This window comes from Electrophorus electricus, chromosome 5 (assembly GCF_041902795.1).
Source record: "Electrophorus electricus isolate QZ-2024a chromosome 5, ASM4190279v1, whole genome shotgun sequence".
NCBI lineage: Eukaryota > Metazoa > Chordata > Actinopteri > Gymnotiformes > Gymnotidae > Electrophorus > Electrophorus electricus.
The window spans coordinates 2001395-2017075 of NC_137501.1; the positions used below are offsets into that span (position 1 = coordinate 2001395).

The 15681-nt window shown below is 46.2% G+C and overlaps 2 protein-coding genes across 4 annotated transcripts in view; both read left to right on the plus strand.

The window, feature by feature from the left end:
• The first annotated feature begins 13 nt into the window (after positions 1–13).
• On the plus strand, positions 14–7418 carry snrnp27 (small nuclear ribonucleoprotein 27 (U4/U6.U5)). The gene is made up of 6 exons (XM_027025984.3): positions 14–173; positions 591–717; positions 5167–5279; positions 5401–5480; positions 5882–5946; positions 7088–7418. The coding sequence occupies exons 1-6, from the start codon at positions 137–139 to the stop codon at positions 7140–7142; spliced, it is 477 nt and encodes a 158-aa protein (XP_026881785.1). The 5' UTR covers positions 14–136; the 3' UTR covers positions 7143–7418.
• Positions 7419–8126: 708 nt separating this feature from the next.
• The window catches only part of mxd1 (MAX dimerization protein 1), a 34565-nt gene continuing 27010 nt past the window's right edge, over positions 8127–15681 (plus strand). The window contains exons 1-2 of one of the 3 annotated variants that reach the window (XM_081714942.1): positions 8127–9436; positions 10142–10238. In XM_081714942.1, coding sequence (XP_081571068.1) covers positions 9244–9436; positions 10142–10238 — 290 coding nt within the window. In that variant the 5' untranslated portion in view covers positions 8127–9243. The remainder of the gene's footprint in view (positions 9437–10141; positions 10239–15681) is intronic. The other 2 variants (XM_081714941.1, XM_035529960.2) reach the window with 2 other exon arrangements.

Below are 15681 nucleotides of genomic sequence, written 5' to 3' on the forward strand. Positions count from 1 at the left end.
CGTTTTTACCGGACGTACTTTATTTGTGCGCTGGCTTGTAAGCAGGGCAGTGTCTAGAGGTTTCATTCAAAAACATTTCTATATAGATCGACTCTTGATATACTTAACTACAAAATCGGGTTTAAAATAAGGAAACATGGTTCGAAGTAGAAGTAGGACGCCGCCCAGACGAGGTTTGTCGTCCATTTTACCTTTGATAACTGCATGCTTTGGCGTTTGTGAGTTATCTATGCTAATGTTTAGCTAGCATTAGTTAACTCATTTCATTTCTATAGGCTAGCTAGCTAACTATGTGGCTGTAGCTAACACATGTTGGTGTGAATATCAGCGATAACATCTAACGAACATGCTCGGCATTGCAAAATATTATCCACGGTCTCCCTCTTTTAGGAGCTAGCTAGCAGCCTGGTTGTTTAGCTAGCTAGCGTTTGGCGAACTCGCTTTGTTTACGTTACGTTGCTGTGGGACGTTGGATCCCGAGGGCGGGTTTGGCTGGACTTTTGGAATGTGACATGATTATCCTACTTCAGTGTCCCTCCTCGGGATCATTTTCATGCGTTTGGTTCCTTATTCATGTCGCGTAATTGCAGAAAGACGCCGCTCGCGCTCGTCTTCGAGGGACCGCGAGCGTCGGCGTCGCGAACGGGACCGTTCACGGTCTCGAGACCGGGACAGACGCAGGAGTCGCTCGAGGTCCCCGCACAGACGGCGGTCCAGGTGAGCACGTGACGAATGTTATTGCGAGACTTGAGATTTCTTTGCTAGTACACGACTGTGCTGATATGTGATACACGTTCGGCGCAGGCACAAAGCAACAAATGCCAGAAACATGAGCAAATGCACGCGTTATATTCCTGCTAATGTGCGAAGTGATCTGTGCAAGAATAAAATGCAAGATGCCAGTTCTGTGCATCGAAAATCACCCAGATAGTGTTTTTTTGTTTTTGTTTTGTTTTTTTTAATAGTTGATAGAGTCGAGTTAAGTTTATAACAGAAATAAATAAATTGTTCTTTAAAAGGCTGTTTTTGGAGCCAGGATCACCTTCCAATAACTACAAAATGTGGGATGGTGAGGGAAGAGAAGATAATTTTATGTTCCTGATATAAGTGGGGTTTCAGTGCAGAGTTGTGCCTTAATTAAGTTGTTGTTCCCCCCCCACCGGTGTGTGTGTGTGTGTGTGTGTGTGTGTGTGTGTGTGTGTGTGTGTGTGTGTCAGCTTGTCAGCGTGTCAGCATTGCCATAGCAGCAAGTAATAGATGATATCTGAAAGTTTTATTCTGCAATGATCCAAAACAATCAGCTGCTATTAAATCATTCAGTTATTCGTCTGCTGTTGTCTGAGGATTTCAGGCCCAACCAGGCCACCTTAATGATGTGGCTGGTGTTTAGATACTATTTCGATTAATCCCTGATGCACGTTCCCAGAAGTCTGAATGACACTGTAATAGTTATTGGCTTGTTACTGATTGAGAGGGAATGCTTGTTACCGTATTCTGTAGTTTCCAAAAGGCAGTGATCAGAGGTGTTAATGATCTTATGCAAGGCCTTTAACCCTCAATTGCTCAAGTTGTACTCAGTCATAATTGTAAGTCGCTTTGGATAAAAGCGTCTGCAAAATATAACTATAAAAAAAAGTTACATCTTCATGTTGTAGCCAAGGCCAACTCCTGCTTGTAAGACACTTCAGCAGTGTCTGACGTCTGCCTGCTAACCGCGGTGTAATCAGACTAAGATTGTTTCACAAGGTTGACCTTGTTAAACTCCAGAATGAAGGCTGTGAAGCATGTGCAGCAACAGTTGCCGGGCCGACAGCCTCAGCAGGAGCACTGTTGGCTCAGTCGACAAACTGCAGGGGGGCTTTGTGTGGGAGTGCTGCGTGGGGGGAACACGCTCGGTCACGTCCCTGGTAGTAAGGCGTCGCGCCTGAAGCTGCTGAGACAAGCTGTCGCTGACATCTTTGGAAAAGATACTATCACAACCCTCTTCAGGGGCCCTGGACCTGCACGTTGTCTTAAGACATGATGCATTAAAGCGTGGGATGATTTCCACAGTATGAAGAGTAGCCGAGAGCTCATCAGCCCTGCGTTCAGTGAGGAGGTGATGTTCTCTTCAGCTTGTCCCTCTAAATCAGTTCTCCCTAGTGGGACCCCCTGGAGGCGGGAGAGCCTGAGAGGAGGACGACTACTTCCTTTATAAAGCGAGCCAGAAGCACATGCAGCACACTGGGCAGAGCCAGGTCTTAGTTTGTGGGAGGCAAGGACCTTGTTTATTTACTGACTGTAGAGGATTGTGGGTTGACGGAAGGGAGGAGGGAGGCAGAGGTGCACGTGGAAAAAAACAGATTCTTCTCAGTCTGCTTTTTAGATGATGATTCATGTACAAGCCTCTGTGTGTGAGCTCTCTCACTCAGCCTCGCACATCCTACTGAAGGAAAAGTCAGTTTAAATACGCTATGTTCAGTGAGGCACAGGTGCAACCGGTTATAATCCCGTGCTAGTTCACCCGGTTCCATGGCAGCGTGTATTTTCCATTTGAGATCCATGATTGCTAAATAATACATTTAGGTTTGCACAAATATTGAATTTCTTAGGCCAATACGATAACCGGTAATTAGCACCTTGTTGTGGCCGATAACGATATTAATGTGCGATAATTTAATTTAACTTTATACATTTTAAAGCAAGTTCAAACTATAATTTTTAGATCATGCAGTGGATATGAGACATTAAAGTCTAAAAGGTATCATTAATTTTACATAGCCATGTCGCAGGTAAATCAGACATCACAGTTATTTTAAACATGCACTGCTCTCAACACAAAGTGGAACAGAAATAGATGAATTGCATCTTAATTTCTAACCTTTCACAAATGTTAAGTGCCTTTTTTGCTTAGAACTGGTGCAGTTATAAGAGACTATGGCTGGAAATCCCCCCCGAAAATGAGTAAGCAGCAAAATGAATTAATAAATTTAAATCTGATGTTAAAATGATTCCAACGTGCCAGCCAACTAAAACACTCGTGCTCCTATACATACTAGAGTCTGGAAAAATGGCAAGGAGATTGTTGATTAGATACATTACACACAGGGAGCTCTTCTGCAGTATATCTGCAATTAAGACCTCTGAAAAGCTGGGATATGTGGAATGTCACATTACATTTCCTTGTACTTGTACTGAGCAATACAATAAATTGAATCTTAATCTTAAATTGAATCAGTTGTGTTCTGACTGCAAGCCTCAGACGTCAATAATAAGTTTAAAGAATTTTATATTAATAAGAATCAACTTCGACCTCTCCTGAAGAGGAGATACATAGCTAGTTTTTTAGTCCTTTCCTGTCTCCAGGCTAACTGAAGCACAAAAACAAGATCTCGATTCTCCCATAACACTGGAAGAGATGACCAAGGTAATTCACTTGCTCAGAAGGCTTCATGGGAGAGTTTAAAAAAAGTTATTTAACAGAGGTGGTTCTGCTTTTGCTGGATCTGTGTATGTTGATGCCCCTACCCTGACTCAAGTAATTATTACCTTATCCTCAGCAAAGAGGAAGATCCCTGGGAATGTAAGAGCTATCTCCTAATTTGTTTGATTCCAGTAGATGTCCATATATTTTCGAAAGCGTTAGCTACCCAACTGGTTAGGGTGTTTACATCTCTGGTACATGTTGATCAGGTAAGCTTTATATGAGGTTGCAACCACTCAGATAAGATCAGGCATTTATTAATATGAAGTGGTCGGTAGCTCCAAGTCTCTGGCTATCGCACTGAATGCGGAAAAATGCATTTCATAAGTTGGAGTGGATCTACGCATGTACAATATTGGAGGAATGTGAGATTGGTGAAACTTTTATAAAATGGTTTCCAACGCCATATTAGGAAGCAAATGCATCCATGTAAACCACTGTGCTAATCTGGCATTATTCCATTCTGGGTAGGGGAACACACCAGCACTGCTGTTATATTTGGCATTGGACCCATTGGTGGCTGCCGTAAGGATGGATGTTCATCTTCAGGGAGTCGGGGGGGGGGGGGGTTGTATATTTTAATGTTTGTCTCACACCCAGGTAGATCAGTTCCAAGTTTACTGAGAACTATTGATTCTTTCTCTGGGTTCTCAGGATGTAAGAAATCAGAAGCTCTCCCAGTGGCCGCTTACTGCCCCATCTCTGCCTTTGGCCTGGTCCGTTCAGGTGGCCCAAACAGGGTATTCGATATTTTGGTACTTTATCATCCCCTCCCCCGACAGGCACTGGATTTTTCAAAAATATTAAACCTGTTGAGGGACTTAAGGGCGCATCTCATCCCATTTAAACTACTGCATAGTTTTTTATTGAACCCCTTCCAGATTATACAGGCTGGGTGTAAAGGACACAGCTGAATGTCAGAGATGCAAGTACATCGAAGGACACTTGCTACACGCTTTGCATTTTAAAACTCAAGACTTGGTGGGCAGTCTGTGATATCTGGGAGGTTTCTGAGACCTAGTGTACATACTGTCCTAGACTCTGTGTCTTTGAATGCTGGCGATAAGTGTAAGGAGAACTTGTTCTAAACTAGTCTGATGGCTCAGAAGATTATTCTTCGAATGGAGGAAAAGTGGTGCACCTTGTTTTCATTCTGTCATTCAGAATCCTTGGACCCACAGAGAGATATTTGGGGGGGGGGGTATTAAATTATATTAGTAGCTCCTATAGGGAGATGCAGGGGAGAGATGTATATGATTGTGTAATGGGTATGCGTATTGTTTGCCTGTTCTTATTCAGACTTTTGTTTTTATTATTGGTGTCCTTTGTGGGAATGCTTACTGAATGTACTAATGTATTTTTCCCCTTTTTCATAAAGGTACTTGACATAAGTGGGCCATGTTATAAATGATACTTAATGACACTCAGTGGTGGGTGGCTTCTAGGTTTTTTATTTAGTTATTTAAGTTCTTTTTATGTAGGTGTGACTGTTCCTGCAGTCTGTAATATTATTAATCAATAAAAATGACTAATACTTTAACGTCCTTATTAGCTAATGGTATAACAGCCACCTCTAAATGCACTGATTAAAATAATGTGTTGAATTATGATTTTAAAACCTGTGGATTTACTAATGTAAATAAAATTTCGAAAGTGTTTGATAACCCGTCCCTCCAGCGGTGTCTGTGTGATTTTGAACCCAGGTCTCCACGCCGACATCGTTCTTCCTCGTTGTCTCCATCACGGCAGAAGGACAGGAGAGAAGAGGACAGGAAGGACATGAAGGAGAAACCTGTGAAGGTGCATCAGATATCAGGTACGCCATTCACCTTTGACCTCACCTGCCTCCACGTGATCGGCGGCGGCATGCCCTTCAGCTTTTGAAGAGCCAGATAATGACGGAGGAAAGTCTGTTTTTAATCTGCTTCTCGTTCCAGCTGAAGACATGCAAGGTAAAACTGAGGAGGAGATTGAGATGATGAAGATGATGGGCTTTGGGTCTTTCGATAGCACAAAGGTGAGATCTGTGAAAATTGTGCGAATATCATATTTTGAATGTACAAAGTCAGTACATTTAAAAGAAGATATGGGGGCAATTTTGAAAGCCATTTAGTGTGTTGGACAAGATGCTAATCAGTCGTTTATAAAATAAACATATTTTATCATTTTTCCGTGCAGTAGTTTCATACAGGTGTGTAGTGTTGATGACAGCAACAGATCAAGCCCTAGGTGATACCACTGCTGACCACATGGTGGCGCAGTCACACAGCACAAAGCTACTATTTGGTCTTTTAACTTGTACACACAACAGGAATAGTACTCAGTAAGATCAGAAAAGCTCACTAGTTTTAGGTCTGCCGAGACGGTTGGGATTCCCTGTATGAACAGCATGCGCTGTTTCCTCTGGTATCTCAACAGGGTAAAAAGTTGGACGGTTCTGTCAATGCCCATGCCGTGAATGTGACTCAGAAGAGGAAATACAGGTTTGTTTGTGTTGCATGTGGTACTCAGTTGTTTGCTTTGTTTTCATAGGGCGTACACTTCCACAGAAAGCTTACTGCTACTATTGCTGCTGTCCCACTTGTTTTCTTATTAGTACACTGTTGCATTGGTGCCCTTGATTTATGTGGTTTTGTGAAAAGGCCAAAGTGTCTTATATATAAATCTTTCACTTCATTATTTTTTTAAAGATCTGCATTTCCATTCCTGCCCAGTAAAATCTTAACTGCTGTCCACACATTCAGAATCTACTTAGCCACTAAAATTGGTATAAGTTGCTGGGTGAAAGTACAGTGCATGTTTGTTTCTGTGCTTCATGATTTGACTGGGCATACCTGGTCATTGAGTTCTGGTTCTGTTTACAGTACCACTAAAATGTTTGGACACACCTGATTGCATGCATGTTTGCCACAGTCTTAAAATAATTTTAATCTAATGGTTTATATTTGTTCCCAAGAGAATATTGTGAAAATAGTGAAAGTTAATGATCTATTTATGAATTGATTTCCTAAATATATAATGTACAGTTAAAATTGTACATAAAAAGTAATACAATTTTTTAAATTACTTTTAAATTTAAATGCCCTCTCAGCAAATAGTTTTCTTTCAGAACTTTAGTTCACCACCTCAACCTATGTGCTCAGCCTATGAGAGAATTTCTTTGACTGACAGAAAAGCATCGTAGTTGCTGTCTCATGAAGATGGTTACGAGAACATCAAGATGTCATCAAAGTATAGGACAGTTACTTTGAAGAATCTAAATTTTAACATGACACAATCCCATATTGTTTTAATACCTTCACTATTTTTCTAAAAATTTAGAAAAAAGTAAAGAGTGTGTCCAAACCTTTGAATTTTATAAGTGATTTCAGAATTATGCATGGTCAGGGAGAGGGTTTTTTTTTTGTTGTTGTTTTGAGATTTTGTTTACACGTGTCCACCACATGCTTTTGAGGAACAGCATGCCGTTTGGTTGCTCGGTTATAGCAGCAACTGCCCGCTTTGTGGCCAATCGCATCTGCAGGTACATTGTAGCTCAGATACAAACATTCCCATTGGCTGACGATGATGTAATATGTTGGTGCAGCAAGGAGATCAATGATGTAATCATATTTTCTTTCACAGGCAATATATGAACAGAAAAGGGGGGTTTAACAGACCTCTGGACTTCATTGCTTGATAAAGGAGAACTGGGAAATGTCCTTAAGGTTTTGATGACTTCAGTTTTATTTTGCTCATTATAACTTTGTTTTGCTCCATGTGGTTATAAATTTGTACCTGTAAGTTGTTTTATTTTTTGATAATGTGTGTGAATTTATTACAGAAACTGTTTAGCTTTTGATAACCAGTTGTCTTTGTTACAAATGTGAAAGGACTCTGACTCTGGTAATTTGATGCTGTGGATGGGATCGTGTACATCACCTTTTAGCTCTAATTAAATGTTCCTATCAACTCAGTTTGCATTTTTCTCCAGTATTATCTATGATTCACTACATACTTACACATGTACTTATTCAACAACCAACACATTTTAATATAAACACTCATGTATCACTTTTACTTGCTGTATATCACTACACTGCATTTGTGAAGCTGATATCATTGATGCAACATGAGTCTTGCAAAGTGCCAATCAAGTATGTATAGAAATCATAAATTTAATTTTACAATATTTTGAAGGGTAAAAAATAACACAGCTGATATCTAAATTGCTTACGTAAGATAGTATGCGAAAAGCACAAATTACAATTCTCGGGAACTCCTCGTCCAAGATGTGCTCTCCAAACCATTAAAAACCAAGGCTCGCCAGGGTTGCTGCTAAAGCAGCATGTGCGAGGGGGCGTGGCTGTCGAGTTCCGGAGGCGTTGTCGTTTAGCCAATCACGTCCGGATGTGGCGTGACGCGCCGACCAGTTTAGACAGCACAACAAATGTAGCATGAAACGCGTGCCTACATTTCGGCTTAAATTATGTGCTTCTTAGAGGTGGCCATTATAATTCATATTCCTAAAACGTACAAAACGTATCATTATTCGTTTCTTTACCCCCCCTGTCATATCGGCTCAAAAGCTGAGAACCAAGGTGTCCAATAGGAGCGCTGTTTCCGGTATCGGCCAGCCAATAGCAGCGCAGATCCGCTAGATCCCCTGACAGGAGTACAGTAACGTGACGGTGGATCACAACCGTCTCGGCTGCCCGCGAGCGCGATGTTTGTCTGCTAGCTGCGCTTTTTTTGTTTGTTTTTGTTTTTTTTTCCGTTGCTCTCCGTGACAAACTTCTGTCATAGCCAGTCATTACCGCGTGCAGCTCGAGCTGTTCGGTCACCTAGCAACGATTCTCTGAACTTCAGAGGCTTAACGCTTAAAAACAACGGTCCTTCAACCTCCAGAAGCCCGTTTTTTTCCAGCCTAGCTCTACCGTTTTAAAATCATTTGTCGACCGACAACGGCCTTGCTAGTTACTCAAATCAACTTAACTTGGCTAGCTGCATCAAATCCGGTAGCAGTACCGAGTCAAACAAACGGGATTTGCTAGATTTTTGGACTGCATTTGGACCACAGACCGAGTCAGGCACTTTGTGTTTTTCTTGAGAAGCCTGCTGAGGTGAATCTCTGTGGTTTAGTTTTCTGTTATTTCCGTTAAACACGCTGCAGAATTAAAGCTGGCTAGCTAACATAACTACTTGGAGATAAATGTCCATGTTCAAATAAACGAGCGTCTCAACACAGTGTAAATATAGCCCGCTAGCTAGCTAGATAACTGTCAGGTATTGACACTGCAGTGGATATTTGACTTTAGCTAGGTTAGCTAACTAAGAAATGGTATCTAGCTAGCTTGCTAACCTACCACAGCTAGTAAGGTTGCTAGATTCAGAGTAAACACAGACTAGCTGTCAGCGTTGTTTGACAGCTCATCTCAAAACGGCACAGTTGTTGGCAGGGAACTTGCATGTTACACCAATCCGTCTTTTCGTGCTTTCAGGGAGAGTGCCCTTGTTTTGGTAATCTCGCTTTTTTTCACGAATCCTTTTTCTTAAGTTTTGAAATCCAACATTTGCAAATTAGCTTTCCAAATGTGTACAAGTAGCTAGATAGTTATTGAGCAGTTAAAGGAGGAGATTTCAGTCGCATTCAGACCCACAATATCATTCCATTTGGGGACGAGCGCAAACTGCTTAGCTAGCTAGCTATCAAAGGCACATCAATACTTTATCAGAAAATAAGCTTTAATATCAACAATCTTCCATCTCCGGCATTTTTGTCTGCAAAAATACGTTTTTTTATGCTGCTGGCCATCTATCTTGTTTTTAATCAACCATCAGACACGAGACGGAGAGAGCAGAGGCTGATTGTTTTCCTATTTTTCATTCGGATTGTCATTTTTATTAAATCGGTGTTATTGTTGAAAATGGCGGCCATCGGAATGGTGCAGATGTTGATCGAAGCTGCTGAATACCTTGATCGCAGAGAAAGAGGTGAAGTAACTTAAAACGCATACAATTATTTTTTTTAAACTAAGAATTTATATACACCGTTGGCGGTATGTGTACATGTCTGCTAGTTGAGCAAGTACATTACCGTCAAAAGTAAATGGTATTTAATAACAGTCCTGCTTGCCTTCACTTTGAAAAAACAATTCGAAAAAATAAGTGATATTTCTGAAAGATAATGGAGAAAATTACGGGCAGTATGGATGGTCAGTTTTCGAGCAGCCTTTTCCGGGGAGACTGATGTTTTGTTGAGCCTCGTTCCTAGACTTACGTGATCTGAAATGTACCCATTTGTTTTGCATGCCTAAATATCCATATCAGGAACGTCTGTATTATGTGCACTTTTTGTTTGTTGTCGTATATGGGATTAAAATCCGTATTCTGTTGCGGCTATTTGTTCCTGATAGAGGCTTTCCTAGCGCATCCCCCCCTCCCCTTTATCTGTTGTGGTTTGGCTGGCTATTGGGTTTACTCGAGTTCAGATGACATCATTGACCCAAAAGCAGTAGATGTGCACAAAATGAGATGCATTTAGCACAAACTTGCCTATTTTTCGGTCTGTGTACTTTGTGGCAGTGTTTATTTTGCATGTTGCCAGTAGTTACAGTGTATGATCATAATCGTCTGTGTTGGCTCTCTCTCTCCTGCGCTCTTGCCCCCCCCCCCCCTTTTTTTGTTCTTTTTTTGCAGAAGCGGAACATGGGTATGCCTCAATGTTACCTTTCACCAACCACAAAGACAGGGATGGCTCCAAACGGAAAAATAAAAACAAGAAAAACTGCAGCAGGTACATGTGACCTAGTTTCTGTGTAAATGGGCCCCTATAGTCCCACAAACGTTATTACCCTCCATAAGTCTCATCATAACTCTCCATAGTGTACACTTCTATGGTTAGCCACGTCAGTCAGGTGTTTTCATAACCTGTCACGCTGAATCATGTCATGTGACCAGAGAGGTTGCCTCATGGAGATCAGTGCGCTGGTGACTGGTTTGGTGCCACGGACGTTCTGTGCCTGAGGTGCCTGAGGTGTTATGATGCCTACGTGCCCCAGCCACCTTCCTCTGAGCTACTCTGCCGCAGCATGGTTTTTACATGCCAGCTCTGTTTCTGTTGCCCAGCGCAGCCAAAGCAGGACAGAATCTTATGGGAAAATTCTATTAATTAATTAGTCTTGCATATGAACTTTATATTATCAATCTAATTTATTTTGTAGTTTATTTCAGTGGACAAATGCATTTTAGTTTTTTTCAGTAGAAGTACGTGTTTTTGTGGTTGCACCGAGCAGCTGCTATGGTGTCCTCAGTAATGCCAGAGCGGCGTTCAGCCAGGTCTCTTTAGTACCATACATCACAGCTGCTACATTAGGGCTAGTGCCACTACAGTGGATAGCAGAGAGATCACTGTCTTCAGATGCATGCAATGCTAACTTAACTGATCTGGCTGCTTTTCTGTTTGATGAAGCTAGATAAACAAATAAGCCATGTCTTAGAAACTCAGATTTTAAGAAATAACCCACATGCTGTATTGCTGGCGGTTAGTAGGAAGGAGAGAGGGAGGAGGGAGAGAGAGGGAGGGAGGAGAGAGAAGAGGAGGGAGAGGGAGGGAGGAGAGAGAAGAGGGGGAGAGAGAGGGAGAAGGAGAGAGAGGGAGGGAGAGAGGGAGGGAGGGAGAAAGAAGAAGGAGGAGGAGGGAGAGGAGAAGGAGAAGGAGAGGGAGGGAGAGAGGGAGGAGGGAGAGAGAAGAAGGAGAGGGAGAGAAGAGGGAGGAGAGGGAGGGAGGAAGAGGGAGGAGGAGGAGAGAAGGAGAGGAGAGAGAGGAGAAGGAGAGAGAGGGAGGGAGAGAGAGGAGGGAGGGAGAGGGAGAAGGAGAGGGAGGGAGGAGGGAGAGAGAAGGAGAGGGAGGGAGGGAGGAAGAAGAGGAGAGGGGGAGAGAGAGGGAGAAGGAGGGAGGGAGAGAGAGGGAGGAGAGAGAGAGGGAGAAGGAGAGGGAGGGAGGGAGAGAAGGAGAGAGAGAGGGAGGGAGGGAGGAGAGAGAGAAGGAGGGAGAGAGAGGGAGAAGGAGAGGGAGGGAGGGAGGGAGGGAGGGAGGAGAAGAAGGAGAGGGGGAGAGAGGGAGAAGGAGAGAGAGGAGGGAGAGAGAGAGGGAGGGAGGGAGAAGAAGGAGAGGGAGGGAGGGAGAGGGAAGGAGAGGGAGGGAGGGAGGGAGGAAGGAGAGGAGAGAGAGAGAGGGAGGGAGAGGGAGGGAGAGAGAGGGAGGGAGGGAGGAGGAGAGAGAGAAGGAGAGGGAGGAAGAAGGAGAGAGAGAGAGGGAGGGAGGGAGGAAGGAAGCGAGAGAGAGGGAGGAGGAGGAGAAAGAGAGAGAGAGAAGGAGAAGGGAGAGGGAGAGGAGGAGGAGGGAGAAGGAGAGAGAGGAGAAAGAGAGAGAAGGGAGGGAGGAGAGAGAGAGAAGGAGAGGGAGGAAAGAAGGAGAGAGAGAGGGAGGAAAAGGAAGGAGAGGAGAGAAGGAGAGGGAGGGAGGGAGGGAGAAAGAAAGAGAGAGGGAGAAGGAGAGGGAAGGAGAGAGAAGGAGAAGGGAGGGAGAAGAGAAGGAGAGAGAGAGGAGGAGGGAGGGAGAGAGCGAGAGAGGGAAGGAGGAGGAGAAGAAGGAGAGAAGGAGAGAGAAGGAGAGAGAGGGAGGAGAGGGAGGAGGAGGGAGAAGGAGAGAGAGAGGGAGAAAGAAGGAGAGGGAGGGAGGGAGAGAAGGAGAGGAGGGAGAAAGAGGAGAGAGAGAGAGGGAGGGAGAAAGAAGGAGAGGGAGAGAGAAGGAGAGGGAGGAGGGAGGGAGAAAGAAAGAGAGAGAGGGAGAAGAAGGAGAGAGGAGAAGGAAGAGAAGGAGAGGGAGGAGAGGGAGAAGAGAAGAGAGAGAGAGGGAGGGAGGAGGAGAGAGAGCAGCGAGAGAGGGAGGAGGGAGGGAGAAAGAAGGAGAGAGAGAGAAGGAGAGAGAAGGAGGAGGGAGGAGGAGGAGAAAGAAGGAGAGAGAGAGGAGAAAGAAGGAGGGAGGGAGGAGAGAAGGAGGGAGGGAGAAGGAGAGAGAGAGGGAGGAGAAGGAGAGGGAGAGAGAAGGAGGGAGGAGGGAGGAGAAAGAAAGAGAGAGAGAGGAGAAAGAAGGAGAGGGAGGAGGAAGAGAAGGAGAGGGAGGGAGAAGAAGGAGAGAGAGAGGGAGGGAGAAAGAAGGAGGAGAGAAGGAGAGAGGGAGGGAGGAGGGAGAAAGAAAGAGAGAGGAGAAGAAGGAGAGAGAGGAGAAGGAGAAGGAGAGGGAGGAGAAGAAGAGAGAGAGAGAGGGAGGGAGGAGGGAAGAGCGAGAGAGGGAGGGAGGGAGGAAGAAGGAGAGAGAGAAGGAGAGAGGAAAGGAGAAGAGGAGGGAGAGGAGGGAGGAGAAGAAGGAGAGAGAGAGGGAGAAGGAGGAGGAGGGAGAGAAGGAGAGGGAGGGAGAAAGGGAGAGAGAGAGGAGGGAGAAAGAAGGAGGGGGAGAGAGAAGGAGGAGAGGAGGAGGAGGAGAAAGAAAGAGAGGGAGAAAGAAGGAGAGAGGGAGAAAGGAGAGAGGAGGAGGAGAGAGAAGGAGAGGAGAGGGAGAAGAGAAGGAGAGAGAGGAGGGAGGGAGAGAAGGAGGAGGGAGAAGGAGAGAGAGAGGGAGGGAGGGAGGAGAGGAGAAGAAGGAGAGAGAGAGGGAGGGAGGGAGAGAAGGAGAGGAGAAGGAGGAGGGAGGGAGGGAGAAAGAAGGAGAGAGAGAAGGAGAAAGAAGAAGGAGAGGAGGAGGAGAGAGAAGGAGGGAGGAGAAGAAGGAGAGAGAGAGGGAGGAGAGAAGAAGGAGAGGGAGAGAGAAGGAGAGAGAGGGAGGGAGGAGGAGAAGAAAGAGAGAGAGAGGAGAAAGAAGGAGAGGAGAAGGAGAGAGGGAGGGAGGGAGAGAGAGGAGGGAGGAGAAGAAGGAGAGAGAGGAGGAGGGAGAGAAGGAGGGAGGGAGAAGAAGGAGGAGGGAGGGAGGAAGAGCAGAGAGAGAGAGAGAGAGAGAGAGAGAGGGAGGGAGGGAGGGAGAGAGGAAACGAGAGAGAGGGAGGGAGGAGGGAGAGAGAACGAGAGAGAGGGAGGGAGGAGGGAGAAGAAGGAGAGAGAGAAGGAGAGAGAAGAGGAGAGAGGGAGGGAGGGAGGGAGGGAGAAGAAGGAGAGAGAGAGGAGAAGAAGGAGGAGGGAGGAGGAGAGAGAAGGAGGAGGAGAAGAAGGAGAGAGAGAGGGAGGAGAAGAAGGAGAGGAGAGAGAAGGAGGGAGGGAGGGAGGGAGAAAGAAGAGAGAGAGGGAGAAGAGAAGGAGAGAGAGAGGAGAAGGAGAGAGAAGGAGAAGGGAGGAGAAAGAGGAGAGAGAGAGGGAGGGAGGGAGGAGAGAAACGAGGAGAGAAGGGAGGAGGGAGGGAGAAGAAGGAGAGAGAAGGAGAGAAGGAGAGAGGGAGGGAGGGAGGGAGGGAGAAAGAGAAGGAGAGAGAGGAGAAAGAAGGAGAGGGAGGAGAGGGAGAGAGAAGAGAGAGGGAGGGAGAAGAAGGAGAGAGAGGGAGGGAGAAGAAGGAGGGAGAGAAGAGAGAGAGAGAGGGAGGAGGGAGGAGAAAGAAAGAGAGAGAGGAGAAAGAGAAGGAGAGAGGGAGAAGGAGAGGGAGGAGGAGAGAAGGAGAGGAGGAGAAGAAGGAGGGAGGGAGGGAGAGAGAAGGAGAGGAGGGAGAAAGAAGGAGAGAGAGAGGGAGGGAGGAGGAGAGAGAGCGAGAGAGAGAGAGAGAGAGAGAGGGAGGGAGGGAGGAGAGAACGAGAGAGAGAGGGAGGAGGAGGGAGAAGAAGGAGAGAGAGAGAAGGAGAGAGAAGGAGAGAGAGAGAGAGGGAGGGAGGAGGGAGAAAGAAGAGAGAGAGAGAGGAGAAAGAAGGAGAGGGAGGGAGGGAGAAGGAGAGGGAGGGAGAAAGAAGGAGAGAGAGAGAGAGAGGGAGGAGAAGAAGGAGAGGAGAGAGAAGGAGAGAGAGAGGGAGGAGGGGAGGAGAAAGAAAGAGAGAGAGGAGAAGAGAGAAGGAGAGAGAGGGAGAAGGAGAGAGGGAGGGAGGGAGAGAGAAGGAGGAGGGAGAAAGAGAGGAGAGAGGAGGGAGGGAGAGAAGGAGAGGGAGAGAGAGGAGAGAGAGAAAAGAAGGAGAGAGAGAGAGAGGAGGAGGGAGGGAGAGAGAACGAGAGAGAGGGAGGGAGGGAGGAGGGAGAAAGAGAAGGAGAGAGAGAGAGGAGAAAGAAGGAGAGAGGGAGAAGGAGAGAAGGGAGAAGGAGAGAGAGGGAGGGAGGAGAGAAGAGAGGGAGGGAGAAAGGAAGGAGAGAGAGGGAGGAAGAAGGAGAGAGAGAGAGAGGGAGGAGGAGAGAAGGAGAGAGGGAGGGAGGGAGGAGGAGGAGAAGAAGGAGAGAGAGAGAGGGAGAAGAAGGAGAGAGAGGGAGGAGGGAGAGAGAGGAGAGGGAGGGAGAAGAAGGAGAGAGAGGGAGGGAGAAAGAGGAGGAGGGAGGAGAGAAGGAGAGAGAGAGGGAGGGAGGAGGAGAAAGAAAGAGAGAGAGGGAGAAAGAAGGAGAGAGGGAGAAGAGGAGGAGAGAGAGGGAGGGAGGGAGAGAGAAGGAGAGGAGGAAAGAAGGAGGAAAGAGAGGAGAGAGAAGGAGAGAGAGGGAGAGGGAGGGAGGAGAAAGAAGGAGAGGAGAAGAGGAGAGAGGAGAAGGAGGAGGAAGGAGAGAGAGGGAGGGAGAAAGAAGGAGAGAGAGAGGGAGGAGGGAAGAAGAAGGAGAGAGAGGGAGGGAGGGAGAGAGAAGGAGGGAGGGAGAAGAGGAGAGAGAGAGGGAGGAGAAAGAAGGAGAGGAGAGAGAGAAGGAGGGAGAGAGGGAGGAGGGAGAAAGAAGGAGAGAGGGAGAGGGAGGGAGAGAGGGAGGGAGGGAGGGAGGAGGAGAGAGGAAGGAGAGGGAGGGAGAGAGAGGGAGGGAGGGAGAAAGGAAAGGGAGAGAGAGAGGGAGAAGGAGAGAAGGAAGGGAGAGAGAGAGAGGGAGAAGGAGAGAGAGAGAGGGAGAAGGAGGAGAGAGAAGGAGAGGGAGGAGGGAGGAGGAGAAAGAAGGAGAGAGAGGGAGAAGGAGAGAGAGGAGGAGAGAGAAGGAGAGGAGGGAGGGAGGGAGGGAGGAGGAGAGAGAGAGAAGGAGAGAGAGAG